Source organism: Sphaerulina musiva (genome assembly GCF_000320565.1).
Source record: "Sphaerulina musiva SO2202 unplaced genomic scaffold SEPMUscaffold_12, whole genome shotgun sequence".
Classification (NCBI taxonomy): Eukaryota; Fungi; Ascomycota; class Dothideomycetes; order Mycosphaerellales; family Mycosphaerellaceae; genus Sphaerulina; species Sphaerulina musiva.
This window is the reverse complement of record NW_016017394.1, coordinates 429,917-456,734: the sequence shown is the minus strand read 5'-3', so window position 1 is coordinate 456,734 and position 26,818 is coordinate 429,917. Positions and strand designations below refer to the sequence as shown.

General features: G+C 51.2%; 11 protein-coding genes across 11 annotated transcripts; 3 read left to right on the top strand and 8 right to left on the bottom strand.

The window, feature by feature from the left end:
* Positions 1-1,941: 1,941 nt before the first annotated feature.
* Positions 1,942-4,297, bottom strand: SEPMUDRAFT_152063 (aldolase). Its single transcript, XM_016907220.1, has one exon. The coding sequence runs from the start codon at positions 4,219-4,221 to the stop codon at positions 2,155-2,157; it is 2,067 nt and encodes a 688-aa protein (XP_016756498.1). The 5' UTR covers positions 4,222-4,297; the 3' UTR covers positions 1,942-2,154.
* A 1,195-nt stretch (positions 4,298-5,492) lies between these two features.
* Positions 5,493-7,727, bottom strand: SEPMUDRAFT_145019 (dynamin GTPase; the record flags this gene model as incomplete). The annotated part of the gene is made up of 2 exons (XM_016903088.1): positions 5,493-5,732; positions 5,790-7,727. 2 exons carry the CDS (start codon positions 7,725-7,727, stop codon positions 5,493-5,495), a joined length of 2,178 nt encoding a protein of 725 aa, XP_016756497.1.
* Positions 7,728-8,545: 818 nt separating this feature from the next.
* Positions 8,546-9,683, bottom strand: SEPMUDRAFT_54429 (uncharacterized protein; the record flags this gene model as incomplete). Its single annotated transcript, XM_016909295.1, has 4 exons — positions 8,546-8,654; positions 8,717-8,777; positions 8,893-9,159; positions 9,278-9,683. Coding segments are annotated over 4 exons (843 nt in total), but the record flags the coding sequence as incomplete, so codon positions are not given.
* Positions 9,684-10,591: 908 nt separating this feature from the next.
* SEPMUDRAFT_111729 (uncharacterized protein) lies at positions 10,592-11,134 on the top strand (the record flags this gene model as incomplete). Its single annotated transcript, XM_016900933.1, has 2 exons — positions 10,592-10,610; positions 10,818-11,134. The coding sequence occupies 2 exons, from the start codon at positions 10,592-10,594 to the stop codon at positions 11,132-11,134; spliced, it is 336 nt and encodes a 111-aa protein (XP_016756495.1).
* Positions 11,135-12,055: 921 nt separating this feature from the next.
* SEPMUDRAFT_159292 (uncharacterized protein) lies at positions 12,056-13,371 on the top strand. The gene is made up of 2 exons (XM_016907834.1): positions 12,056-12,444; positions 12,510-13,371. The coding sequence occupies exons 1-2, from the start codon at positions 12,235-12,237 to the stop codon at positions 13,032-13,034; spliced, it is 735 nt and encodes a 244-aa protein (XP_016756494.1). The 5' UTR covers positions 12,056-12,234; the 3' UTR covers positions 13,035-13,371.
* Positions 13,372-13,675: 304 nt separating this feature from the next.
* SEPMUDRAFT_111727 (uncharacterized protein) lies at positions 13,676-14,878 on the bottom strand (the record flags this gene model as incomplete). Its single annotated transcript, XM_016900932.1, has 1 exon — positions 13,676-14,878. One exon carries the CDS (start codon positions 14,876-14,878, stop codon positions 13,676-13,678), a length of 1,203 nt encoding a protein of 400 aa, XP_016756493.1.
* A 173-nt stretch (positions 14,879-15,051) lies between these two features.
* On the bottom strand, positions 15,052-16,130 carry SEPMUDRAFT_73972 (Metallo-dependent phosphatase; the record flags this gene model as incomplete). Its single annotated transcript, XM_016910045.1, has 3 exons — positions 15,052-15,870; positions 15,996-16,010; positions 16,077-16,130. The coding sequence occupies 3 exons, from the start codon at positions 16,128-16,130 to the stop codon at positions 15,271-15,273; spliced, it is 669 nt and encodes a 222-aa protein (XP_016756492.1). The 3' UTR covers positions 15,052-15,270.
* Positions 16,131-16,357: 227 nt separating this feature from the next.
* Positions 16,358-18,373, top strand: SEPMUDRAFT_152061 (PLP-dependent transferase). The gene has a single exon (XM_016907219.1). The coding sequence runs from the start codon at positions 16,846-16,848 to the stop codon at positions 18,235-18,237; it is 1,392 nt and encodes a 463-aa protein (XP_016756491.1). The 5' UTR covers positions 16,358-16,845; the 3' UTR covers positions 18,238-18,373.
* Positions 18,374-18,651: 278 nt separating this feature from the next.
* Positions 18,652-20,212, bottom strand: SEPMUDRAFT_166832 (uncharacterized protein; the record flags this gene model as incomplete). The annotated part of the gene is made up of 4 exons (XM_016908262.1): positions 20,020-20,212; positions 19,578-19,923; positions 18,959-19,501; positions 18,652-18,682 (listed from the first exon to the last, which is right to left on the bottom strand). The coding sequence occupies exons 1-4, from the start codon at positions 20,141-20,143 to the stop codon at positions 18,652-18,654; spliced, it is 1,044 nt and encodes a 347-aa protein (XP_016756490.1). The 5' UTR covers positions 20,144-20,212.
* A 304-nt stretch (positions 20,213-20,516) lies between these two features.
* On the bottom strand, positions 20,517-22,877 carry SEPMUDRAFT_152058 (CTP_transf_2-domain-containing protein). Its single transcript, XM_016907218.1, has one exon. The coding sequence runs from the start codon at positions 22,550-22,552 to the stop codon at positions 21,203-21,205; it is 1,350 nt and encodes a 449-aa protein (XP_016756489.1). The 5' UTR covers positions 22,553-22,877; the 3' UTR covers positions 20,517-21,202.
* Positions 22,878-23,282: 405 nt separating this feature from the next.
* Positions 23,283-25,874, bottom strand: SEPMUDRAFT_128739 (PP2C-domain-containing protein). Its single transcript, XM_016902230.1, has 6 exons — positions 25,573-25,874; positions 25,013-25,334; positions 24,879-24,952; positions 24,537-24,828; positions 23,992-24,484; positions 23,283-23,937 (listed from the first exon to the last, which is right to left on the bottom strand). Exons 1-5 carry the CDS (start codon positions 25,606-25,608, stop codon positions 24,213-24,215), a joined length of 996 nt encoding a protein of 331 aa, XP_016756488.1. The 5' UTR covers positions 25,609-25,874; the 3' UTR covers positions 23,283-23,937; positions 23,992-24,212.
* Positions 25,875-26,818: the final 944 nt, after the last annotated feature.

The following is a 26,818-nucleotide window of genomic DNA, read 5'->3' as shown; positions in this document are numbered from 1 at the left end:
GTGTGAATATGCATTTAACCAGGGGCGGGGAATAGATTGACATCCATCATCCATGAGCCAGCCCCCAACCCCAGCACTAGCCAAAAAAACAACGTGCCAACGTGGTCAGTCAGGTCCACGGGTACAGTCAGGTAGGGTCATTCCCTAGCTCATGTGCCCAAAAAAAGCTCCAGGGTTTTCTTTTCTTCTCCAATCTCCATTATTATTCATTCCCGTGTGGACTACACGTTTCAAACACATGGCAGCAGTACAACCAGACCAAATCCACTTTTGCACTTTACACTCACTTAAGGTACTCCGCTTTTTTCGGTATTTCGGGAATTTGCGGGTCCCGTCCCGTGTAAAACACCATGTATACTGTACTGTACAGTATGTATGTAGTACAAAAAAAACGCATCCTACCAGAGACCAGACAAATGATCGCTTCCACGTTTCGCTTCGTTTCGTTTCTCGTTTACATAAATGATGAATTAATGACATGTCTAGACATCATACAAGAGTAACATGACATGAAAAAATGAAAATCAAACCAAACAATACTCCGAGACGCGAGTCTGGTCTGGTCTGGGCCCAACTTCGTCAAGCAAGCGAGCGAACCGAACCGAAGAGAAGCGAACGAAGGGCTGCGAAGGGCTGCGAAGCGAAGATGGAAAATTTTAGTTTAGCGAAGCCCCCAGACTAGAGAGAGTTGGATCATGGATAAATAAGGTAGGTAGGTAAGGTAAGGTAAGGTAGGTGGAGAGGTTGCGGGGGGGATGATCATGGGTTATGGGATGGAGATGGGGGTGTCATTCAGACATTCAACACATTCAAGACATTCATTCATTCATAGACTTGTACAATCGTTACTAACTAACTAACTACAGTAGTAAGTAGTAGGTAACTTACCTACCTAGTTTCTCAATACCTGAGAGGCTGAGATAGTTTCTTTTTTTTTGTTTCGCTATCTATAAGCAAGCTTTTGCCGACCTTTTGCTTCGAATGAATCTAGTCTATCTCTATCTATGTCTATCTCTATGTCTATCTCTGAGACTCCTACTACCTCCTACTAGGTAAGGTAGGTATAAATACATATCGTATCTATCGATTTCTATCGTATTTTCCCTACAGTACTACAAGTACACATGTATAGGCTTAACTTTTCCGGGTGTCTAGAATGTCATTGCCCATTGCCCATTGCCCATTGCCCATTGCCCATTGCCCATTGCCCATTGTCGTTGTCGTTGCCATTGCCCGAGACAAAAAGGTAGAAGGCTACCTTAGGGTCAATGAATGACTACCTACCTACCCACCTACCATCCACTTCGAGGAAAAAGAACAGCCTAGGACCGTACGGCGTATAAGATACATGTACAATCACCACACTACAGTACAGTACAGTACATCTACATGTACCTACCCAATATACATATCAATACGGCAAACCCAGTAGAAACCGCCGCCCCCCCAGGGAACGGATGAGGAGTGGAGGGTCATGTGCAACTGTGCAGACATGCACTGTACAGGAACAGACAGGCCAGACATGCCCGACATGCACTGTGCAGGGACAGACAGGCCAGGCCAGTTGTGGAGAAAGACTTTTACTTTTTATTTTTTCCTGGAGACGAGACAAGACCCTTGTTCCATGGACGGTTAGGTTCTCTCGTGTTTGTCGCTACCGCCTAGGAGGGCTGTAGTACTAGGTAGGAGGGGACGTGTGTGTGCCTGTTGGGTGGGTGGGTGACACGAGAAGTTTTTAATTTTTTGGGGGGGTCTTTTTTGATGGTGGTGGGTGATGATGATGATGAAAGTGCCGAGTTGCCGAGACTTGTAAGTGTAAGTGTGTGTGTGTGAAGAGAGACGAGAAAGAGAGAGAGAGAGAGAGAGGGCAGGGCTTGGGTGCCCTAATCAACCTCAGGTAAGGTACGAATGGATTGCGGTTGTGTTACGATATGTACTTTAGGTATATAAGGTAGGTACTTCCCATTCGTTTGAGTCGTTTCAAATCAATTCAATCAATTCAATTCAATCATTACCACTCTTTCACCAAACAAACAAACAAACCCTTCCACTCCCTTCTCAAACGCCACTGTAAACGAACCACTACATACACGTACCTCAGGTAAGGAAACAATACCGTACCATCACCTTAAGGCACCTTACCTTACTGTAGCTTCACATATACAACCCCCTACCAGCAGCCAATCTCACAAAATCACACGAAACATTCTCACCCACAAGACCGCGAAACGCCTCTCCAATCGTCCACGCAATACAGTCGGCGTACGTAAAAGTTTTCCAACCGAGAGTTTCTGCGATTGAGATTGTATTGTTATTGCCATTGTTATTGCCATTGCCATTGCCATTGCTGCTCTGGTGGAGGACAGCTCCATGTGCGAGATCAATGAAAATCTTCCCTTTAGATGAGATGCACTGCGTGTCATGACGATGGTGATGAAGAGTTCTCGTATAATGTTTCAAAACCGGCACCGCAGCCATAGAACGCTCAACCGACAGCGCAGAAATGACCACGAGAGGTTCATGAACGAGATCCAAATCTCCGAGTCCCTGCAGTTGCTTATGACCAGCAGTTTGGAAACCAATAGTGTAAATAGCTGCAACATGCAAACTCGTCAATGCATACATGGCCGCGGCGGCCTGAGCTTCCGAGCTCGCGAGGACAATTGCGGAGCGGCCGGGAAATGCACTGGGGATGAAATCTTTTGTTAATGTGGCTCGGATACCTTTCCAGGTGACGTTGTCTGCGATTAGGGTTCGGCCATTGTTGACTGTTGTTTGGACAAAGATGGAGTCGACTTGTCCGATTGTTGAGGCGGCTTCGGTGAGTGTGGGTAAGTATGGTGCAAACTCGACTGGCAGTGGTGGGTTAATGTATGCACCACCAAATTGCGCTTTTGCAATGTATGATTGGATGGAGCATGTCTGTGGTTGATCGACGCAGAGGAGACGATGAGGGAGGCTGACTTCATTGAGACACTTTTCGAGGAATTTGGCATGACCATTGTCCAGTACGCGGCCCACTGCATAGACCTCCAATTCGGGCTTTTGCCCGAGAGATTGCAGCATGGAATTGATCTCTGCGGCGCTGAGTTGACCGGGAGCAGCAATCATGGGCATGAGCGGATGTGTAATTGGCGTAAACACTCTGTTCAGAGTGCGCGAAAGCTGGCCAGCGGCACTCATATTCAAGCCCGAGAAGAGCGGAAACGAGGGGCCTTGGACACTGTGACGGAAGAACTCCAGTTCGTAATTGTCCTCGACGTCACTGACCAGAGCAATCATCTTAACAATGTCGCCGTAGAGTGCGCTCTCGTGAAAGATGCTGTGCGCGACGGGCGAGGTCCATTTGAATCGGCCAGAGAAGTCGTGCCAGGCAGATATGATCTTGCTATGTCCTTTCTCCGCAGCGAGTTTCCGCCTAATGTCTTCGGGAAGCCATAATTCCACGTCGATATACTCGCAACCCCACTGGATGGCTTTGCGGAGGTAAGTGTAGTACAATTCCGGGTCCTCCATGGGAAATCGGCCATTTTCTCTGGTACATCTCGTCGTGAAGACAATGGGAAGTTCTGTTCGCTGTCGGAGCAACATCACCTGTTCGCCCACATACTGGAGGCCTGGCACGGCTTCGAAATGAGCCTTGTCGCCGCCCGGCTCTCGCAAGAGGTCCACCCGAAGCTCCACAGCATCTGCGCCTACAGAAAGAATGCCCATGTTGGGCAGAGCGGCGCGAATGTCTGAGAAGGTCGTCGAAAGCATGGTCGTCCTGGCCTTCTTTCTCAACTCTTCGTGCGGCTTGTACTGCCCCAGCACAAAAGCCAGGAACCGGGCGAGATCATGTCGGATGAGGGCCGTTTTCGTGTAGAGATATTCGTAGTCACAGCAGTCCGTCAGAGATTCGTCACTCCCTTCCTGTCTACAGGTATCGACGCAGTGCGTAGCAATCACTGTTCGACCCATGTCTCGCAACGCATCCGTCGCCATGATGCTGCCACTCTCCACCCCCAGCACCACGACCTCCTCGGACCAGTCCTGAGCACTCTCGAGCTGGTGTGCCAGAGCATAGGTACAACCCAAGACATCTGCGACCGTGCTCGTGATTTCATCTTCACCAGTGTCGAAGAGGACGAGCAGTCGCGGAGGCTCATTATGGATGATTTCAGGAATCTTCATCACTCCATAGGCTCTGTTCGTGGCAGCAGGCATAGCACCTACTGCCATTTGCAAGAAGAATATGTATATAATCTGCTCTCGCGACTGCACGTCACCTAATGGAGATATCACTAGCACCGTGGCCTGTGGGAAGAAGGATATATAGTTAGCAACGCATTCAGCCCGCCCATGCATGCATATACTGGTCTGCTTGGTGGGTGCAGCTCTACGACTACTACTACTGCTCCTCCTACTACTCACCGAGATGAATGCTCTGTCGGACCAGCTGGGCGTCAGTCTTCACCACACACATGGCGCGTGTATGTAGCCCGCCCGTAGCTTGATTCCACCCAGGTGAGATGGAACAGAGGGATAAAAATTGAATAAATGAATAAAAATGAACAGATAGATTGAATGACAGCGCGAAGCGCGAAGTATTCTTGTTGTTTATACCGCAGACCACCGTCCTTGTTTCTTTTTTTTAATTGCCCCGGGATGATGGCAACGACGGAAAGATAGGGAGAAGAAAACCCAACCCCAGAATAAAAAAAAGGCGTCAGGTTAAAGGTACAGTAGAGAGATGGAAGCTTTTTCTCTCAACAGAAAAATCTCAATAGGGAGGATCTCTAGTCCGCCCACGGAAGTTTCGCTGCTCGTCCCAGGAGCTGACGACAGCCTCCCTCTGCCTCTGCCTCTGCCTGTCTCCCTCGTCGCTGTCTCCGTCGTCGCCGCCGGCTAAATAGAGGGGGAGTTTTGGGCTAGTTAAAGGGAAAAATGTGTCGGGGCGCATTCCACGAATCAGGCAGAAGATCAAGGCACCCTCCCCCCACAACCAACTGCAAAAAAGGCCGGCCCTGGTTCAAACAGCGATCGGCCATGGCCCCGCCTCCTCCACACACAAAAAAAGTCTAAGCGAGCGAGGCCTTGTCCTCCCGGGCATGGAGACTTTTCAACGTGTGAAGACGTGTCATGGGATAGTCTACCTTATCAGAAAGTGCACGGGAGAGTATGTAGGCCAATCCTACCTACCTACTGTTATACCTATGTCTCTTTCAATGCTTTACTTTATGCTAGCAGCTCCACCGCGATCACATTTCGATAAGAGCATACTACGAAGTTATTCTCTTCCCACTGACCCCCTCCCTTCTACCAGTATGTTCCAAGGTATATATACCATGAACTTCCCTGCTGGAATTCGTTCTTAACGAGGGAGTTCTGTGCTAGCTTCCAGTATCATGGCTGGACTCTATTTCTGCTCACTCCCTAGAGAGAAGCTTACACTCATATCGCCGTGACAGGCAGCTCGTAGGTCAGTCTGGCAAAGAAGAAAAGACGATGGATCAGTAAGAGCCCATGGCATCGCGAAAGGCTTTCTGTCCCCTCTCGAGAATGATCTTGTGTCCTTCCAGGTGAGCGCGCTTGTGCGTGACGTCTTCGGCCTCGGCTGCGAAATATTCGACTTCGCGGTCGGCCATGTCGTTGATCATCAGTGGAGACAATGTGTCCTGCGCAAGGTTGTGCAGGAGGTGACGCTCGATGACCTGGTCGGTGACGGCAGTGATGAAGTAGCGTACCTTGTCCTGGAGATGGGTCAGTTGAAGGGACCGATAGTCACATTGCGATATCAGTCGACTTACCTTGTAGTAGGCCAGCTGGCTGTCCAGTGCGTCCTCCGCCGATATCTTGTCCATGTCGAGCTCAGTGGCCTCCTTCAATCCATTGGTAAGGAGCTCAGCATTAATGAGCGTTTGCTTCCCACCATCTTCTACATCGACTTCCACCTTGGCCTGATCCATCAAAGCTCGGATCCTGGCCATTGTCTTCTGAGCGCGGGCTTCTTGCACATGTGCTGTGTAAGAGGGATCGTACGTAATAGGCTGACGAAGCTTGTCCTGAATCAGCTGATGTAGCTCTGCTTTAGCATTCGCCTGACGCTGCCTCATAGTCGGGTCTACTCTCTCACCCTGTAGCTTCGCCGATACATCTTCGGAAACGACCTCATCTATCGCAGCCTTGACGACAGCGGCACACAGTGTAGCGATTTTATCGATGTGGTAGGCAGCGAATGCCTCCCAATTCTCCGACTGTTCCCGAAACAGCTGGGACATCAGCAGAGGGTTGAAGTTGCCAGCTAACTCACGGCCACGAGTTCGAACGAGAATCTGCTTGACCCAATCTACGGCTTCGTCCCGCAGACGAGTCTCTTGAAGGTCCTTCACAGCTGCGTAATCTTCGATAAGATCTGGCTCGGGCAAGTCATTTGGCGAGTTGGTGCCGGCGGTACTTTCCGTGCTCCAGATCCGATACTTGTGGCCATACTGACGCATCTGGCTCGCAAATTGCAGATTCAGATATTGGACCGCAGCGCGGAGACGCCGAAGGTTGGACAAATCTTCGACACTGTTGTCAATGTCGATCGGACCGAAGAAGGTGTGTTCGTAGTGGCCATCGACAGCGCTCGACACGATGGCCTGATATGAAGTGGCAATGCCCATCAGAAAACGTTTCTGCTCGGCAACCGTCGATCGCTTCTCGCCCAGGGCGTCGAGGGCTGCTATAGTATGGGCGTGCTTGGCCTTGAGCTCGCCCAGAAGATTGGGAAGCTCTTTCTTCAAATGCTTGAATAGCAGCTTCGATAGCTTGGTGCGAAGCGACGAGACTCCCTTATCGCTCTCTGGCAACTCGCGGTATCCTCCAGTGCTGAAGAAAGCACGCTCGGACCAGTTGCGTGCTTCAAAGGATGTATCTATCTCGTCTTCCGCTCGATTCTTCAACATGTGCCAGCCAAGCTCGAAGTAGATGTCATTGTTCTGAGCAAGATTGATCCATGTCTTTTCATTTGCAGAGCCGGGCCGCAAGTAGTCTGGCTTCGAGATGATTCCCAGAGTACGCTTACCGTCCTTGTCGACCTCCTTGCACTTGGTGAGGATGCCTTGGTTGGCGTAGTCGTCCTTGGCAGAGATGACGGCGAGCATGATGGTGCGCTTCTCCTTGATGTAGTCTCCGACAAGAGAGTGAATGAGCTTCACGTCCGCCTCTGTCTGATCCTTAGTAGCCGACAGGATCAGGCCAGGAAGGTCGACAAGTGTGAGTTGAGGGCGTTCCGGGCCCGCGATCTCGACACTCAGTACATCACGAGAAAATGCGCGAGGAGAGTTCTGATCTTGAGAGCCGTTGGAAGCTGCATTGAGGCCCATCAAGTCGGTCGCGGTCTCGATGAGATCTGGCAGTTCGGTGAAGTCTGAGATACTGCCGCTGAATGCTGACAGCTTAATCTTCTCGGCTTCTGGGCGCGCGCTGTCTGGGATGATCTTGGTGTGGATTGACTCAGTCTGGTCACGACGCAAGATGATCTCTGTTGCAAATCGAGTGCAAAGGTTCTCCTTGCGCGGGAATGGGACTTCCGTGATGGCCTCGAGCACTGAAGACTTGCCCGACGACTGGTTACCGCATACTACAAGCTGGGGCAGAGGAAGTATCGATCCCAGGCCGCAGGTGCGGAGACGGTCGACCATGTCCAGAATCTGGCGGTATTCCTTGCTCTGCAGGCCATCAAGCGAGGCTGTCGCAAGCATCTCAGCCACTTCGTCGACATCCTCTGACGCGGGCTTGTGTAGTGTGTCGTTAGGCATGGCGAGTGATACCCTTGTTTGATGTATTTGTGATGCGATGAAGGTGAGTAGAGTAGAGATCTTGGTTGATGCTAGAACAGCGGAAAGCGTGCAAGCAAACTTAGGATTCATCCTTCGTTGTTACGAGAAGGTGAAGTGAAGTTCGCGACCCACAAACAGCGTTTGCTACAGCGTGTTGCGGGTAGCCGCGCGAAGGTGATTGAGGCATCGTTCGTTCGGCGTCTGACGTTTGAATCGCGAGAGGAACGGTACAGTACCCGTAGGTACCTAGTTGCCGCTGCGCGCTGGTATTGCTCTCTTGGGATGCTGTTCCATTAGCAGAATAAGCTTTGCGGGAAGCAGCGTGGACAAGAGTACCTCCAAGGCCGAGGTTTCACGTACAATTCAGAAGTGGAATGCGGAATTCCAAGTTGCTTCTGGTGCCCTGCTGATGAAGTCTAGAGGGAAGGATCCTAGCAGTCGAGCGGTGAGCCCGAGTTGCAGGACGGCAACAACGGACATGGGGTGACCCTCCCCGCCTCCCATTCTCACGTTGAGCCCCAGCTGCTACTTTCGGTGCATATACCTTGCCGTTTGCTGCTGGCAACAAAAGACCTCACCGCCATCAAAGCCTGTTTTGCATCATCACCTCTGATGAACATCAAGAACAAAATCCTAGCATTCGGCTCCGCTGCCGTGGTATATATGCAGCGAGATGGAAGAGAGTGGTGTTGTAGACTTGGCTTGTCCTTCTTTAGGTAAGGTACTCTTGGTGAGCACAGTCATATACAACTATCGTAGCTCGAGTACTCCATCAATTCTACCTGTTCTGTCAAAAGGTCAATAACCTTGCGATCCCGATCATCCCAAGGTCGATTCGTTTTGGCGAAACTATAGTTTTGCATCAGCAAATACAACATTCTGTCTACATGTCCAATTCCTGATCCACTTACATCGTCTCATAAGGGTGCAAGCTACTTCCCTGATACATTCCCGAGTGGAGAACATCGTCACCTGGTAGAGGAGGAGTCGAAGTTATCAGCCATGCCATTTGAAATAAAAGGAAAAAAAAAGAAAAAAAGAGTGAGAAGAAAACAAAAAGCCAACAAACCTCTACCATCATCAACACACCATTCCAAAAACGCCGTAGTATTCTTCTTCGTAGTTCCCGCATGAGATGCAAATCGTCCCTCCATCGCAAACGCATCATAGCCCGCAGCCAAAATCACCGGCGTAATTTGCACTTCTCCTTCGTGGACAGCGCTCCACATGTTTTCATAGCATTTCAAGTGAGGTAATAAGAGCTTCTGGAGAGTTTCTCGATCAAAGGCAAAAATCATACTCTGCACGTGGGGTGGAAAATCGTCGTGGCCATTGGCGCAGTTCCAGGTCATTCCTATAGTATACACACACAGTCAGAGAGGGGGAAAGAAGAATAGAAGATTGGAGAAGAGCAGAGAAAAAAAAAGTAAGGAAACTCTTTTTTTTTCGTGTCATCACATATTTGAACTTACCAACAATCTTTGTTCTCGCATCGAGTTTGTCCCAATACGCATCACTCCAACAAGTTTTGGCTGCCCATGGCGGGAGAAAAGGGCCTCGGAGGGATGCGTTGATGAACATGAATCGCTTGTATGCGTTGACGAGGGTCATGTTGGCCTCCAAAGTCTCTTTGTAGCCTCCGAGATCGAAACATCGGTTCTCTCTCTCGACGATTCGCACATTGGGGAGGGCGTGGAGACTTGTCAGATTGAGAGTATGCTCGCCGTTGATCATGATGATGAAGTCGGCTTTGGCGTGCAATGCGTGCTTGCGGAAGAATGCGAAGTTGGTCGCTGCTTCTTCGGTTTCATGGTAGGAGTATATGATCAGGTCTGGGGACTTGTCCATGTGCTCGTCTTCTGGTTTTTCTTTTTCTACTTCCAAAGTATCCTTTTGTGCAAATACCTCCGCTGGAGGCGGTAGACGATGGAGTGCTATTAAAAACAAACAACAGTCAGCAGCTGAGTGAAATTTCAATGCGAGCAAGTCCTCCTCTACCCAATTCTTTGGTTGCGAGAGTCGATCGTAGTCGAGCCAGAGATTTCTCGGCGGCTGCTAGCTGCTCGGTGTGTCGCATCTCATGGTGATAATAGAATACTGTCATGAAAAGTAGCGCGCAGATCAATATTAACTGCACCGGATTATTCTTCGCAGAGATCATGATGAGAATTGGGTTCGATGAGCTAGAATGACTATTGAAGGCAGCCAATTGTCAGGTACTTATAAAGGCTTGCCATGAAGGTACATGTAGCACATAGTACTATGCACTCTGCTAGAAGTGGACATGCTGGAATCCACTGCTGTTGCGCAGCGCAAGGGATGAATCGTCTTGTACATGTTTCACGCGGTGAGTCTTGGCGCCTTAGGCATTTCGGTCTTGTGAAGGAGCATGATATATACCAGGTAGTCTTGTTGCCTAAGGCTGCAACTTTGGCTTCAACTGGCAAGCATCAACGAGGCACAAAGACCCAAGCCGCTATTGCGAACAGTGCACTGCTACGACGGCAGCGACCGGAATCAACTAAGTGACCAGAGACCGGACGGTGTCATGAGAGAGCAAGAAGAGTGTAGCATCCGCCACTCTAGACGTCCGTATAGAAAGGCCTAGGCCGTAGGATGGCATTCCTCGCTTGACACAGGATGAGCACATTTCGCGACATCTCTCGACATCTCTCGACAGATTCACTCGTCAATGCAAAGTGCATGGCAGTTGCGGCGCGAGGACGTATAGTCTGATGTGCTTGCGAGAGAATGCTCGGCAAGGCATCGTGAGGTAGAAGTATGATATGGGCAAGAGGAGGTGTGGTGAGCACAGCTTGGATGGACAGTGCTGGAGATGCCGAGACAGATGAGAGATGAGAATGATGACTTGAAACAGTTGATGTTGATGATGAAGTTGATGAAGGGGGAAGGATGATGAAGAAGATGAAAGGTTAACCTGAGAGAGGGATCAGGGTCAGGGAGGGTGTGGTTCGTTGAACAAGACCACTCACTTCTCTTGGCACTCAACAGTGCGACCTGGAAGCTCCCAACGTCCTCTACTCTCCCACTCTCCCACTCACCCTGTCTCTCAGGCCACCAACCACCATCCATCTCTCCACCGCCAACAACATGCCATGATGCCTGCAGCTCAGCGCTCCATCGCATACTACACGGGACTTGATATCTCCATTGATGCCGCTGCCAAGAATCTCAAGATCGTACCATCTGTCGTCTCACCAACAGAAGTACAGTTGTCAGTTGTCAAGTATGGTAATAATAACGATAACGACCACGAGCACCCTGGTCATCACTTTGTGCCGCGTCACGGACTCACGGCTACCTCCTAGTGGGCTTGAATTGATAGATAATATCGGGCTATATAAATTTAGCTTAATGGAGATATCCGTCATGCGGATACACAGGGCGTGCACCTTTTTTCGGACTCCGATCACGACCACTTTATCGACTCGGGAGGATGACGATATTCTCGGACGGTTATTGCGTGTGCCTGGAGGATGTGTCTGTGGACAGAAGCTTCCCACTCTCATCCGGTCCAGTATGGTATTCTATACCTGTGTTGCGGCCAACAACGAATGTTCATCTTATATGTCTTCATCAGATGGCGCAGCAAAGCATTAAAGACAAGCAGCGACCAACAGCTGCAGGGTGACGATCTCCCAGGGATCTTTGACCTGGCTTTTGCGGGGAGAGCTGCTTTCAATGCTTTAGCTCCTGAAACGTCCAGATGGAATTATGATGTTATGCTGCCACCCCGTTGTCATTACTCATTACGGATCGAGTTCAATGCGATAACGATGTGTCGACTGTGCACAGTGTGCAGACAAATAACGGGAGGTATTATGTGAGACCATCCAACGGTGACGGGAGAGATGCAGAAATACACCGCTCCTTTTCATTATCTTATTCTTATCCTCTCCTACCTAGTACTAAGTAGACAGCTAGGTACCTGGTATGTAGCAGAAACAAGGCGGGCGGGAGTCAGGTTCCGTCTTTTCTTGTCTCGTCTCGTCTCTTCCTCCTTCCACCCGAGACTTGTGATGGGACTAGGTAGAATGTAGAGGGTAGAGGTACATGTACAATCACCACCTACACTACCCTCACTACCTACCTACTGGCCCTTGCACGCTGAATGGAGCTCAGATCGGGATAGATAAGGGAAAACGCAGAGGTGGCTTGATTTGTGTCGCAATAACTACATGTACCTATCCTGTTCGCCCGCCCCCCTCGACCTTTCCACCCCTCCGCTTCGTTGTCGTTCTTGTCACTTCTACCTCTCGCAAACTTAGTCTCGTTTCTTTATAAACATCTCCTCACCTCCCTCCATCCCTGCCTCCCTCTCACCCTCTCTCCCTCGCCATCACACATCTCTGGACGTCCATCACCTATTGATCATACCCAATATACGACGACCTAAGTAGCAATCACCATGGCCGCACCAAGAGCAACTCAATTCATCGCCCTGCGAAACTTGGCCCGAGGCAGCCACCAGACTCGCCAACTCTCCATGACTGGAAGCTCAAAGACATTTGCTTCGCCTGCGCTAGAACGTCCTGTTCTCAATCTGCCTCATGACATTGCAGGCCTTCGTGCGGAATGCAAGCGAAGAAACCTCGATGCCGGAGGTCTGAAGAAAGATGTATATCTACCTTTCCCCCCACCCTCTCTGTATTGCGAATACCCAGACACTGACCCATCTCACAGTTGGCCGACCGTCTCAGTGCGCATGAGCTGACCAGGTCTCGTGGCTTCAGCACTGCAATCAACAAGAGCGAACGCCCACAAGCGCAGCAAGAGTCCAGTGCCAAGCCAGCCGTCCGCCACTTCAACACATCCCGCGAGCTCAAGGCTGTCAAGGACAGTTCCACCATTGATTTTGCCTATCTGCCCGACATCATCTCGCCGGACAATGTCGACGTATATGCTCATGTCCGAGTTCCCATCATCCCCACGGGAGCAGAAACGGCACCGAAAGTCATGGAGCAGGAGACTGTGGTCATGAGACCTCAAATCAATGTCATGTCTGCCGATGCCGTGTATCTGCCCATGTCAGAGTCGAGTGACGATCACGCAATGAACATTGACTTCCACGCCATGGCAGAACGTGTCGCTCTCAACTTGCGTAGAATGAAGGTTCCGGTGGAGGAGCAGGCTGGCATCGCCAAGCGCATCTGGGCTGACATGGTAGATGACATTCTCGGGACGAAGAGAGCTGGTACTGTCGCTTGAGGGAAACTTTGGAGGTTTTCTTCAAGAAATGAACTGCATCATTTATGTGAGTGAGCAGAACGGCGAGGGTGGCCTGAAGTGCTCAAACCATCTGAGCTCGAGGGGAGAGCATGTCTGGGTACCTAGTATTCATTTACCTTACCTGACCTGACCTGAGACGGCCGACGGCGAGATTCTAGTAGATATTTACCTTTTTGTTTCTGATATTTTCTTGAATGAGTAACAGAATGCAACGACAGCGAATTTTTTTCTCGGTTCACCAAGCCCTCTCTCCTCTAAAATACCTTATTTGCTTATAGTAGTAGTAGTAGCGAAGAAAGCTACAGGTCAGCATAATCTAGGCGATTTTCTCGATTACGCGTTCAAAGTACCTATCTACCTTACCTTACCTTACCTTAACTATCTGTATGTATACATTATCCGCTTATAGGAGAGATAGGCTTCTTTTTAAGAACAGGCAAACTACAAAAAAGATAAAAGCCGTCCCCCAATCCGTCCAGCAGGCAGGCAGGCAGGCAGGATATACATACACACATACATGTATCCTACCAACCTAATGTATCAACAGTCGCAAACTCCATCTCATCTCATCTCATCCATCCCATCCCACCCCATTCCAAAAAAAAAAAAGATAATCTCAATCAATCCAACTCCATCGTCCGAACACTTCCCATTCTTCTCATTCCCATCCTCATCGTCGTCGGCGTCGTCGTCGGCGTCGTCAGATTTCTATTTCTGCCTCTATTGCCATACATTCTTCCTGCTCTTACTGCTGTCTCATGCCCATTATCCTCATCCCCATCCATCCTCCTCGACCTCGAAGAAGAAGAAGAAGAAGAAAAACACCCTCCCCAACCACCACTTTTCATCCCCCTCCCCCAACGACAAAAACAAAACCTACAAAACCCAATTCTCTCCCTAACTTTCACAATCCTCGATCTCACTTCCTCTCTATAAAACCCCCTTAAAACCGTCCGAGGAGAAGTAACAGTAAGACCTCCACGTCCTGGAAACATCGATGGAGGAGTAGGGAAATAGTTTTCGAGGAGACATGTTGGATATTGTTGCTCTTCTTGTTGTTGTCGACGACTGTTCAAGAAAACAGGACCGTCGGCGGTCGTGTGATAATGACTGGGATGTTGTACGCGACACAATGGGGTAGGGTGAGTAATTGATGGGTAGGGAGGGGGAGTGTTGGTGGTGTTTATGGTGATTGGTGGATTGGTGCGGCAGTAGAGACAGGTGTTGGGACTGTGGTGGACTGGACATTGGGGAGGGACAGAGCTAGCGGTTGTTGTTGTTGTCGTTGTTTCTTCGATGTTGTTGTTGTTGGTGGTGGTGGTGCTGACGTTGGATGTCTGCGTCAAAGTGCTATGAAGATTGGGAGGTGTTGGTGGAGAGTCTAATGGTGGACTTGAGGGAAGTGGTGCGTCCAGACGGGTTTGGGAGATTGGTTTTCGAAGTGGTACACTGGTTGTTGTTGTTGACTCGAGTTCGGCAGTCATCTCGTCGCCAATGTCTTCTTCCTCCTCGCATGTCGCGTGCATCTCTCGGTGGCGTTCATCATTAGCTTGCACATAGTGCTCTGGGGTATACAGAAAAGCTGTAGGGGTCAAGGGGCGATGTCTTGTGAAGTAGGGAAGAACGTCGTGAGGTAAGGATGATTGCCTTGTGGGCCAGTTTCTCTCGGTCGCTTCAGAGTACCCGGTTGATGGTCTGTCTGGGTTGCAACAGCGAAGTGGCCGAGGTCGCTCAAATAAATTGAAATAACAGTCGACAGTTCGTTTTTGAGGACCGTGCATTGTCGTGAAGGACGGCGCCGTACTGTACCTGGAGGAAGCCATGTGTTTAGTTTGCTCTGGTCGAAGCTTGGTTTGTGTTTGTTAGGCTTTGAAGATCAGGATGGTATTTGCGCTCTCATATAATGCGCATTACTATGCCCGGCGTGGTAAGACACGGTGTGGTTAAAGGAAGAGTCACGCATATGGCTCATCTACAAGTCGTGAGTGGTCTCGGAAGCATGTTTTGGCAGCCGTGTGTATCAATTGTCCTGCATGTTCGAGCTTGGTTCTACCTCATGCTGTGGGATGAAGCTCTCGTAAATGTGCTTCACTGAAGCTTGTGAAGATATGCGTCACTAGACCTCTCATCACTGAAGTGGTCTCGTACAAGTGTTCCATTCTCGATGGAAGGATTTTCTCCATCGCGTGACTATCGCGAATTGAGTCGAACTCGATCAAGATGTGTGGGCATTCTTCCGAAAAGACACCTTCTCCACGCCGACATTTGCATTCCCTTCGGCGTCCTTCTTCAGCTGGTAGACGTACAGCACCAGCACATCGCCCTGCACGTCCATTAACACAAAAGATGGCACATTTCCGTCTTCGTCCTCATCTTCCCCGCCCAATGTCTCATCTGACCACGACACAGCACCGGTCGCGCTGCCGGGGTTGACGAAGAACTTGCCCTCCATCTCATATGCCTCGAATTTGCAAGTGCCAGCCCAACAGAGCACATCGACGTCCATTTGTCTCGCAGCGATCAGGAGTGCATCCGGGTCGCCGGGAGGGATGATGCTGTCGCCATGGGTAAAGCCGATTCTCAGGTTGCCGTGAGTGACGACTTTGCTCAGGGCGGTAGGGATGGGAAAGGCGGCACCGGCAGCAGCATTCGGGCCATCGGAGGCGGTAGCAGCAGTGAGGGGAATGTCAAAGTCGCCCTTGACGAGCTGGAGATCGGGGGCGAGGTTGCGCAAGAAGGTGTAGACGGAGGGCGAGGTGAGATTGCCGAGACACAGGATTTGGGAGATTTTGCCGGGAGTTAACAGCTTCTTGAACTGTGATGTTGGGGTCAGTGGGGGAAGGGTGTGTTGAAGGTGGTGGTGAAGAGTGATGCTGTAGTGGAAGGGAGAGAGAGAGAGGAGGAGGAAGACAGAGGAAGAGGAAGAGGAAGAGAGGATACCTTTGCGGGAATGTCCTACCAGGCTGTCAGCCAGGCCGTCTCATATCAGATGTGCATGAAAGCGAGGCGGTGACAGCTCACAATGGCTCGATCGGGAATGAACAGGTCGCCGAGGACCAGCACGAGTCGCGACATGTTTGGGTTGGTATGGGAGGGGAGGTGAAGGTGAAGGTGATGTAGCTGGTCAGGTAGATACTAAGGTCCGGTAGGAAATGGTAGCATTAACTAGAAGGGGAACTAGAATGGTTCTAGCGTAGACAGGTTGGCCCATGTAGCCGAAGAAAGCATGCATCTTTCATTCCCGCAAGTACACCTTTCTTTCTGCTGGCTGCCGTCCTCCGTCCTCCGTGTGCGTGTGCTGTGCAGTGTGCTCTCTCTACAAGCCTTGAAGTATCTTCTATTCTGTTTCCCACCAACCAATTTCACTGCTCCCTACTCCCGACCACTGCCGCACTGCCGCCCTCTCTCGTCCTCTTCCACGAAAACACGTCGGAGAGAGAATACCTTACCTTCCAGTACATTGATTACATTATCCAGCACGTCCCGTCTGCACTCATTGACTCCACACTCCCCTTTCACTCCAGTATTAACTTACCTACAATCTACTACACTCGACCACACTACACCACTCTGCACCAGAAGACGGGAGCCTCCATCCCTCGCGTATCCTTTTTTCCCCCATAATCTTGCCCAATTCTACCCCCCTACACACGACCAGAAGCAGAGCTTTTCCTCCTGCAGGAACGGCAACCAGTGCGTCATCCTGGCTGCCCCACGTTTACCTCGATTATTGTTCCGCTCCGCAATACCCCTCGCTGCCATATCGCCCCGGCCTTTATTATCTGCCACCATGCCACCCAAGGACCGTCTGCACCAGCTCAACAGACATCTGACTTACTCTCCCTCCTACGACATTCCCCTCAACACCCCCTTCTCCATTGCTGCCAAGCTCGTCGACGACTTTCCCTCTCCCACCTCTACCGCCTCTGGAGAGACCTTCCACACACCCGATCAACGACGAGACCTGTCCACCTCGGCCGTATCGCTGCAAGAAGAAGGCAAACGATCAAAGCCCGCTGCTACAACAATGTCCAACCAAGCTCCCCACCCCGCCCTCCTGATCCCCGGGCCCATCGAGTTCGACGATGCTGTCCTCCAGTCCATGTCGCATTACTCCGAGTCCCACGTCGGCCAGCCCTTCGTTAACACCTTTGGAGATGTTCTCGCCATGCTGCGCAAGCTCTTCATCACCACCGACCCCAACTCGCAACCCTTTGTCATCTCCGGCTCAGGCACCCTCGGCTGGGACCAGATCGCCGCCAATTTGACTGAGCCCGGCGATGACGCTCTCGTCCTCCACACGGGCTACTTTGCCGACAGCTTCGCCGATTGCTTCGAGACATACGGTGTCAAGGCCACACAGCTCAAGGCACCCATCGGTGACCGCCCTCAACTCGACGAGATTGAAAAGGCGTTGAAGGAGAAAAAGTACAAAGTCATCACCGTCACACACACCGACACCTCCACTGGTGTCCTCTCCGAGATTGAGCCTCTCTCCAAACTTGTCAAAAAGGTCTCTCCCGACACCCTCCTCATCGTCGACGGAGTCTGCTCGGTAGGCTGCGAAGAAATCCGCTTTGACGAATGGGGCATCGACGCCGTCATCACCGCCTCTCAAAAAGCCATTGGATGTCCCGCCGGTCTGTCCATTGTCATGGCATCCGGCCGTGCCATTGAGTCGTTCAAATCCCGCAAAACGCGCCCCAACTCCTACTTTGGATCCTGGCAAAACTGGCTTCCGATTATGCAAAACTACGAGGCCAAGAAACCTTCATACTTTGCCACTCCTTCCCCACAACTCATCCACGCCCTGCACACTTCTCTGACCCAAATCCTGTCCCGTCCTCTCGAAGACCGTTTCCGCATCCACAAGGAAGTCAGTCAAAAGATTAAGCAGGCCGTGACGGACATGGGTCTGAAGCAATTGGCCTCGAAGCCCGAGAACCAAGCCAATGGCATGACGGCCATATATCTGCCCAATGACCTGAAGCCTCCCGAGGTCTTGCCCAGCTTGATGAAGAAGGGCGTCATCTTCGCCGGTGGTCTCCACAAGGAGATTGCCACCAAGTACATTCGCTTTGGACATATGGGTGTCAGTGTCATGGACCCCCAGAGGGATGATATTGATCGGGCATTGAAGGGTTTGAAGGAAGGTTTGGCCGAGGCGGGCTATAAGGTGTAGGAGTAGAGTCAGTAGTATATCATGTCGGAATTGGAGTGATCAAAAAATGTATACACGAACCATCATATTATACCTCTTACATGGTCTCTGTAGAAATGACGTGTAACAACGAATTGACAAGAGGAAAGAAAGAAAAAAGTTATATATCTAGTACATGTATCTTCCACTTTTCACTTTCTTCTGCCTTCTTTTTTTTTGTTATATCAAGAGTGCACTATCTTCTTATCGGTACCAAGAAGATCATCTGAAGATGCTGTACTTAATAAGAAGAAGAAGGAAGAGAGAAGATGATTAGAAGTAAATCACAATACCTAAGATTCCTGATTCCTGATTCCTGATTCCCACATGTACCTACCTTACCTACTAGCCTGGTATGTACATGAGGTACATGTACATATCCATTCTAAAGGGCATTTATTTTTTCCTTCCTCCGTTCCTTTCCTCTCTGCGATATAAGTAAGGTAAGGTAAGATATACATGAAATACAAAATGCAATCTTACCTAGGTTAGGTAGGTAGGTATTGCACGCTCTCCTGAGGTAGGGATTCGAGTAAATAGAACCTAGAAAGATACAGTAAAGTTGGATGATAGGTATTGAGGTACGGTACTTTAGGCAAACCAATAACTTCAAAATCATCATCATCTTCTTCTTCTTCTTCTCCCCTCCCCTCCCCTCCCCTCCCCTCCCCACCCCTCCCCCACCCCCCCTCTCTCCACCTACCCCAAATACAACCCCTCCCTCTCCACCCACCTCGCCACCCTCGGCGTACACAACTCCCTCACAACCTCCCACTCACCCTTTCCCACCGCCTCTCGAATCCTCGTACTACTCACTCCCATTTCCGCATCTTGTGGAGACACAAATTCAATCTGTCGAGCCCAGAGTGCTTGTGCGCCGTTTTTTTGCATTTCTCCACGTGGGTCTGTGAGGGTTTGGAGGAAGGAGGTTTTCTGATCTTCCTTTTCGACAGAAGAAGAGGAGGATGAAGAAGTAGAATCTGGTCGCAACGTAACACGCAATTCATACCCTTTATCGAAATAAGGTTGAAGAGCAGCAAACGGCGGATCGAATTGTTGTTGTTGTTGAATGTAATATTTCGCGGTGAAAATTCTCGTCAGAGTGTCATAGCCGAGAAGATGAATGTGGCGTGGGTGAGTAGGGTAGAATTTTTGTCCTTGTTCGGATTCGATTGCGCGAGATTTGTCTGTGTAAAAAGGATATTTGGTGACTCCGATGTCGATTGCCATGGGTTGATGATGGAATCTTTGCTGCTCATCCCCATCCTTTTTCTGCTCTTGTTCTTGTTCTTGTTCTTGTCCTTGTCGTTTCTCCTTCAGACTCGCAAAAAAAATCCTGCAAATCCCTCGCAAAACAAGTCATCATAGCCAATCGATGTTCAAAAGAAGCCGGAGCAGCAATTTTATCTGCATTGGTGACTGCAAAGAGGAGTAAAAGTCGATGAGGGAATTCATGTTCTTTTTTTTGGTGCTGCTGCTGCGAAGAAGAATTGCAATCATCCAAAAAGGCAGATTGGGCGAGTGCTGCGTGAGCGATGGAAGGGGGATTAAAGGAGGAATCTAGGATGAAGAGGGTTTTGGGTGGTGGTAATGGTGATGAGAGGTCTTCGTAGTATTCTTCTTCTTCTTCTTCTTCCTCTTTTCCTTCCTCTGCTCTTTCTTCTCCTCCTTCTCCTCGCGATGACAGTGCAGAAGGTATTGTCGTCGTCGTCGTCGTCACATCTCCATATCCATGTACCCCACTCTTCCCACTACGAGGAGGACGAGAACGAGAAGGAGGATATACAGTCTTCAAGACTCGAAACTTGGCATCTGAGCTCTGAAATGCTTTCAAAGCCGAGTCGAGCTCTAATACCAGTTTGCTAAAGGATCGGATTCGAGGAGACATGATTTTGGGTATACCTTAGTCGGGAGATTTTGTTGTTGCAAGGTAGGTATTAAAGTGTTTTCGAGAAAACTCTTTTTTACCTAGAAAAGGATGGAGACTGAGGGTAAAGTAGGGTAAGGTACATAAGTTATACCTATCAACACCTATATGTACATGACCTTATCTTATACCAAGCTGAGGTCATGACATTTGCTTGGCGCCGAGAATGGTAGAGATCTACACCTTGTAATGAGGTGTAGCTAGATCTAGGAGGGGAGGTACCTCCTTCGCGAATGGCAGTGACAACAATTCTCACTTCATCTCCAACCAAAAGAGTAATGACGGCAGAAGAAACGATCTCAAGTCTGTCGAACGAGGAAAAACGAATACAATCCGAAACTGAACGTAATTGGTTGTTCATCAGAACTCCTCTATCGCTATAACACATTACACTCTAGCAAGGCCTCCCTTTTATTCCTTTTGGTACGCAATCTATTTCTTCTTCTTCAACCCATTCATGCACACCTTTTTTGATGATACCAGAATGCGCCCTCTGCAGAATCTCATGACTTTTTAGCCGGCAAATTTCATGTCGTGATCAAGCTCAGCAATCTCCTCCTCCCAGTCCTTGGCAGCATCAGACGGACCAGGCGCTGCAGTGACTTCAGGCGTTACAGTTGCAGTATCCGTAAAAAGCACTCCCTCCATGTCTGGATTCATGAACGGACTATCTTGGTCGCCCGCAGCTGTCATGTCCCGCAGAATGTCCTTGTCCGTGATGATCGGACTTCCGCCAAATACGGTAGCAGCAAGAGACACGCTTTCTCTGTCGTTGCGTAACCTTCCCTGCCCGTCAAATACAGAGGGTGGCAGAGCAGCTGCAAGGCGGTCGAGAAGCCGAGGGGCACCATGCGATTCCATCGCGCCAGGTGCAGGCTCCTTTCCCTTGGGCATGACCACCATGGGATCAATGGTACCGGATAACGGATGCGCAGGAGCGATACTACCCTCATCCTCCTGCAAGCTGTCCTGTCTTGAAATGCTTGTCAATGCCAGGAGAGCAGGATCGATAACACCGTCCTAAGAGTGCACGGTATCCAGAGGATCTCTCTTCTCGACCGTAGGCGTTCGCCCTTTTCTGCCTCGAGTGGCGCTCTCTGGCTCATCATCGTCGACGGGACTTCTCTCGGGGCTGTCGTTGGGCGATTGAGCGCGACTGTCGGACAGGTTGCGTCTTTTGTTGCTTTCCATCCACCCCTTGACCCCACCAATGAGACCCATGGCATATCCGGCCGCAAAGTCCATGTTCCTACCCTTGGTCGGCGTGGAGCTCCGTGCACTTGCAGTCTCCACCTTCAATCGATCGGATGCAGAGCCAGGCAGTGGCGATTCAGACCCGTTGGTTGAGATGCCGCGGCCATTCCTTAGGCTTGCCGTCACTGACGGTGCTGGACTGCTGGGCCTGCTAGGCTGCCAAAGCTTGCCGAGCTCGGTGCTCAATTCTCGTCCTGTGGTGGTCCAGTTCTGTCGAATGGTGTCTCTCAACTCGGTGACGTGTCGCTTGATGTCCATTTCGTTCTTCTTGAACCATGAAATGTTCAACTCCTGTCTCGTCGTACCTCTCTTCAACTGCCTGCCGACATACTGCTCATAGTCCCTGACAATCTTGGTAATGATGCCGGTCGTGCTGACACCTTCTGTCCTCTGTGTGACAAGGAACATGCCCTTTTCCTTGATGGGCGCATAAATATCGTCTCCTTCCGACGCGCCATAGGGCAAGTCATCATGTGCCACATAGTCAATGTTATGCTGCTCGAGGAAGTCGACCGTGATGATCCACGGACAATCTTCGACGACCTCGTCCACCCATCTGCAATGTCTGACGCTCTCGGCTCTTTCTTTCGCGCTCATGACGGTCAGGCCCTTTCTCTTGAATGTCTCCTCATCCCCGGTCACACCCACGATCAGCCTCGTGTTCGGGAAGGCCGTCTTAGCCTGCTGTAGCACTCTCATGTGGCCCAGATGAAACAGATCGAACACGCCATCCGCATACACACGCACTGGGCGATCAGTCGGTGGTGGGTTCGTCTTGTAGCCGCCCGCAGGGTCGACAAGGCCCGCTTGCGGAGGAGCTTCCATACGCATGGTGCCCGCTTCGCCCGACTCGCCGGAGCCGTCGACGGTGGCGTTCACGGGCATCGAGACACTGCCGCCTGTTGGGACAGCCATCTGCGCTGGTTGCTCGCTGTCGTTGCCACTGCGTTTAGAGCTGGCCCGCGAGCGTTTGGCAGGCGACTCCGTTTGCCTCGTCTTCGCGGGACCAGCCTCTGCCATTGCTGTCGCGTCAGACACTTCAACTGCAGGTATCGTCTCGTCGACTTCCGCCGCCTTTGCTGCCGATGAGGCCGCTCTTTTGCGTTTCGGTGCCATTTCTTGGTGTTCAATGGGGGTGGAAGGCGTGGAGCAGGAGGAGCAGGCGCAGGGTCGGTAACTCTCCTGTGATAGGCAGGCGCAATCGGTCGATGAGGTGGAGGACAGATAAATCTCAGTTCAGGAGATTTCCGATTTCCGGGGAGGGAAGAGAGGGCGAAGGGATTCGGGAACTGGGAGGTGTCGAAACGACGATGGGGAGACGCGCGCCAGTAGAATCAACACGTCCAAACTCTATTCAGCTTTGGGATCGTCACGACTTTTCGCCGGTCGAGTCGGCAGAAGGTCAATCAGAAGTAATAACAATAAGTGAAGTATCTCCTAGTACATGTAGGTATACAGAGGAAGAGTGAAGAGTGCGGGATATGGATGAGGCAAGCTGATAACACCACGGCGAGGAACAGGTTTTGGCATGTAGGAGGTAGAGGAGAACAGGTACGGTGAGATAGGTAAGGTTTCTGCTGGTCATCAGTATGTACGTCGATGGTGGCATCAGTGCCCACGTACCCACATACCCACATGTTAGCTACACCCACCGTGTTCTAGTGCCACCGCCAAATCCTGGCCTGGGCTGGCACAGCTTGAGACGTCACTCCTCGTTGCGTGTGGCTGAGTTGCAGCCATCTACCTATCTTACCTACATGTACCTACTTGATACAAGGCAGCAGCCATCATCATCACCATCATCATCAGCGGAATGCTGGCTACAAGTGACAGGACAGTAGGGCAATGGAGCAGTAGCAGTAGTAGTAGCACTAGTAGTATTGTTCCCGTCGAGAGCTCTCTACGCTACAACCATACATGATCCCCTTGCATGCGCCGACGCGGAACGCATGGATTGAATATCAAGTCCCCGATGAACACTCTGTTCCGATGCCACGCCGGCCCGCGTCCTGTTATTCCATCATGTATGTAAGGTTGTGCCGGGAGAAAGAAGCTCGTCAAAAGACGGCTCTTGATTGCTCAGTCGAGGGGAACAATGGAAAAGTCGGTGTGCGTGTGTTGTGTGTGTGATGTCCGTCATGTCGTGCTGGTCTCGTCGCTTCGCTAAAAAAGGGTATCAATGGAAGTTCCATGTGAAAATCCTGGCCGGGAAATGCAATTGAAACCTCAATGCCATCACTTCGTCTTCTCGTCCTCGTTGTGCAGCGTCGTGGCTGCCAGCTTCTCGTCTGCCACGGCCATGATCGTGTCCTCGGCCTTGGGAGGGACATCATTGCCGGAAGATGCAGCAGCAGCAGCAGCAGGTGCTGGCGTGCCTTCTCTCTCACTCCGGACGTCGCCATTCTTCAGCGGATTCCTCTGTACCGCCTCCTCGTCGGCATCTTCTGAGACTTCTTCGACTTCGGTGACTCGGTCCATGTCGACGTCGGTTTCGTCGTGTCCTAGATCATTCTCAGTACCACCGTTACCGAGAAGAATAATACGGCCTCCCCGACCTAGCAATCGTGTGCGCTGATCCATGTCCATGTCATAGTCATCGGGGGACTCGTCGAAGCGGTGGTGCATACCGGGACCTCGGAACTCAGCTGTCTATTGTCAGCTGTTTCGCTCTCCAAAAACCGATCGCATGTCCTCGGAAGCCATGCTGCATGCGAGATGTCTGGTCTGCCACTGCTACAGTCCCGGCCACTGCCAAGGGATGAATGAAGAGGGTGGGTCATGACTTGCCGTACTCAGGAGGCGCGCAAGGCCCGTCCCCATTAGCGACGCGCTCGGCAACCTTCTTGTACCACTCTTCCTTGGTCTGTCCATTGAGCAGGGCAACGACCATCATGGTCATGTTGTCGCAGCCAACACCGCCCGTCTCGGAGTTGGAGGCCAGACAGTTGTCCATCATGTTCTCGCAGATCGCGTGCAGCTCCTGCTTCGCGGCAATGCCTCTTCGAACGAACTCCACAACCGCTTGCGAGGACTGGCAATCCCAGATACCTGCAATGTGGTTAGCTTCGACGACACCATGAACGTCCTGCATCCGACTCACCATCACAAGCAACGACGAGGAATTCGTCGTCGTCTCCCAGCTCGTGTACGGTCACATCGGGATAGGCTGTGACAATCTGCTGTTCCGGTGGAAGGTCTGCGCTCTTCTTGAACTCAAAGTCACCAATGGCTCTGCTGAGCGCAAGGTTGCCATTCACTCGACCGAAGTCGACGAAGCCTCCTGCAGCACATATGCGGGCCTTCTCGCCCTCGTTCTGCGGCTTGTGGTCAAAGGACAAGGGCTTTGCGCGCCCCTTGATGCCCAGGACAGATCTCGAGTCACCAGCATTGCCCTGATCGTTGTCAGTATACTTGACCACTTCTCGCATGTGCTCCGACTTACCACGAAAATTTTGTCGTTGGTAATGATGCCGACCGAGGATGTGCAGCCAGAGACTTCCTCCTCATACTTGGGATCTGTGCAAAGTTGTCAGCGGTCGGATACGGTCCCGATGCTGCTCTGGTGTGGTAGCATACCGCTGAGAATGGCTCTGTCAATAGCAAGGAAGCCGTCCTTGAGCGCCTGCTCAAAATCTCGCTGCTTGAACGACTCCTGCTTTGCGATGATCTTGTGCAGGTTCTCGCCCGTGTACAGCGCGACCTTGTCTCCTCCATGTCCGTCGTACACGCCGAAGAAGGATATCCGCACGTCCGATGCTGCTGGCTTCAGTTCTCCTCCGTCTTCCTCGAGCGGCTGTAGGTCGAGAATCGCGGCGTGAGCGTCCTCCATGCTGATTCTCCATCCTTGCATGCAGCTCACACCGAAAGCGACGCGGTCATCTTGGCCCTGATCTGATTTCTGCGCGAGTCAGTATGTGATGCCATGAGTGTTCGAGGTACTTTGTGTGACGCATGTCCATTCAGAGCCGCGCAGAAGCCGCACGCTGCAATGGTGGCCACCACACGTCTCTGCAGACGAGGAGGCCAGCGGCGGCGGCGGCGGCGGCGGAGGAGGAGGAGAGGGAGGAGGAGGAGGAGGAGGCGGCGGCATCGACGACGATGACGGTGATGGTGACGGGAACGGCGACAATGCGTACCTTTTCCACGACGGGCTCCGACAGTGTCTGACCCATGGCTGGTTGATGTGGTCTGCGTGATGCAGCGAACGGAGCGGAAATTTCAATTCAATTTGTTGTTGTAGGCCGGGTGTAGGTGGGGTCGGATTGAAAGGCGGTTCTTGGTTGTGGCTGGCTCGTCGCGTAGCGGTGGCTTAGGTAGGTAGGTGTGAGGTGGTCGGCGCCGCGCAATTGGAGGGAGACGATGCGAACAGGTGGGTAGACAGGCAGTTTGGGGGTGGACGAGGCGGGTGTGTGTGCGGAGTGCGCAGTGTGAGCGGTGGGTAAGGTGGTGGATGGTGTGGAAAGCGATGACGGTGATGCGTTTGTTCGGCACGCGACTGAGCTGTGGCCTGTGTTCTGAGGCAAAGCACACAGCGGAGCAAGGAGAAAGATGAGTGGATGGCGCTAATTCCTCAGGCAAACTGGATTTTGTGCCTTACGATGCGTTGTACTTCTTTTAGGAGGTATACTTCCCTTTGAACTTCTCAGAGTGCAGGCAAGGTATGTAGGTAGGTAGGTCAGGTACAGGTAGGTAGATACATGTATGTAGTTTCGCGTCTTTGTGGGACAGTGAAGGGAGTACCTCACCTAGCACCGACACAATCACGTTGTCAGATGGTGGTGCTCCGCAGTGAATTGAACACGCCGAGTGATTACGGACTCATAGTGAGGCTGGCGAGGCTGATGCATCCTGGAGAAGGTGACTGTGCCAGGCCACCGCCGCCGCTACTTTTCACTTTTCTGCCCCAGTGCCCACTGTGTACTTGAGCATTTCCGGCTGTCATCCTCCTCCTCCTCCTCCTCCTCCCCCTCCCCCTATGCCCCCTCCTCCCCCTGCTCCTCCTCCTCCTCCTGATGCTACCTTGTCTACGATCAACAGCATGCTGAGCATGAACATGGAGACGCTCACAGAGGTCATGATCCCGGCTTGTGCTTACTTCATGGGCATACTTGATATAATTGCAATCCAAAGGAGAGTAAGTGAGTGAGTGGGTTTCTAATATATAGAGGGCCATCTACAAGTGTCCAAAGTGTCCATCAGCTCGAGTCTCGAGGAAGATTAGGTACCTTGATTATAGATAGGTACTTGAGTCTTGTGGTTGACGGATGCCTGCGTTCCAGTCTTTCGAGAACATCCATTCCGCCAAGCCAAGCACCTCCTAAGTCCTCCTTTTTGCCTTTTAACTTCGTTTCTCCACCCATGCCATGCATGCTCCCGTCCTCT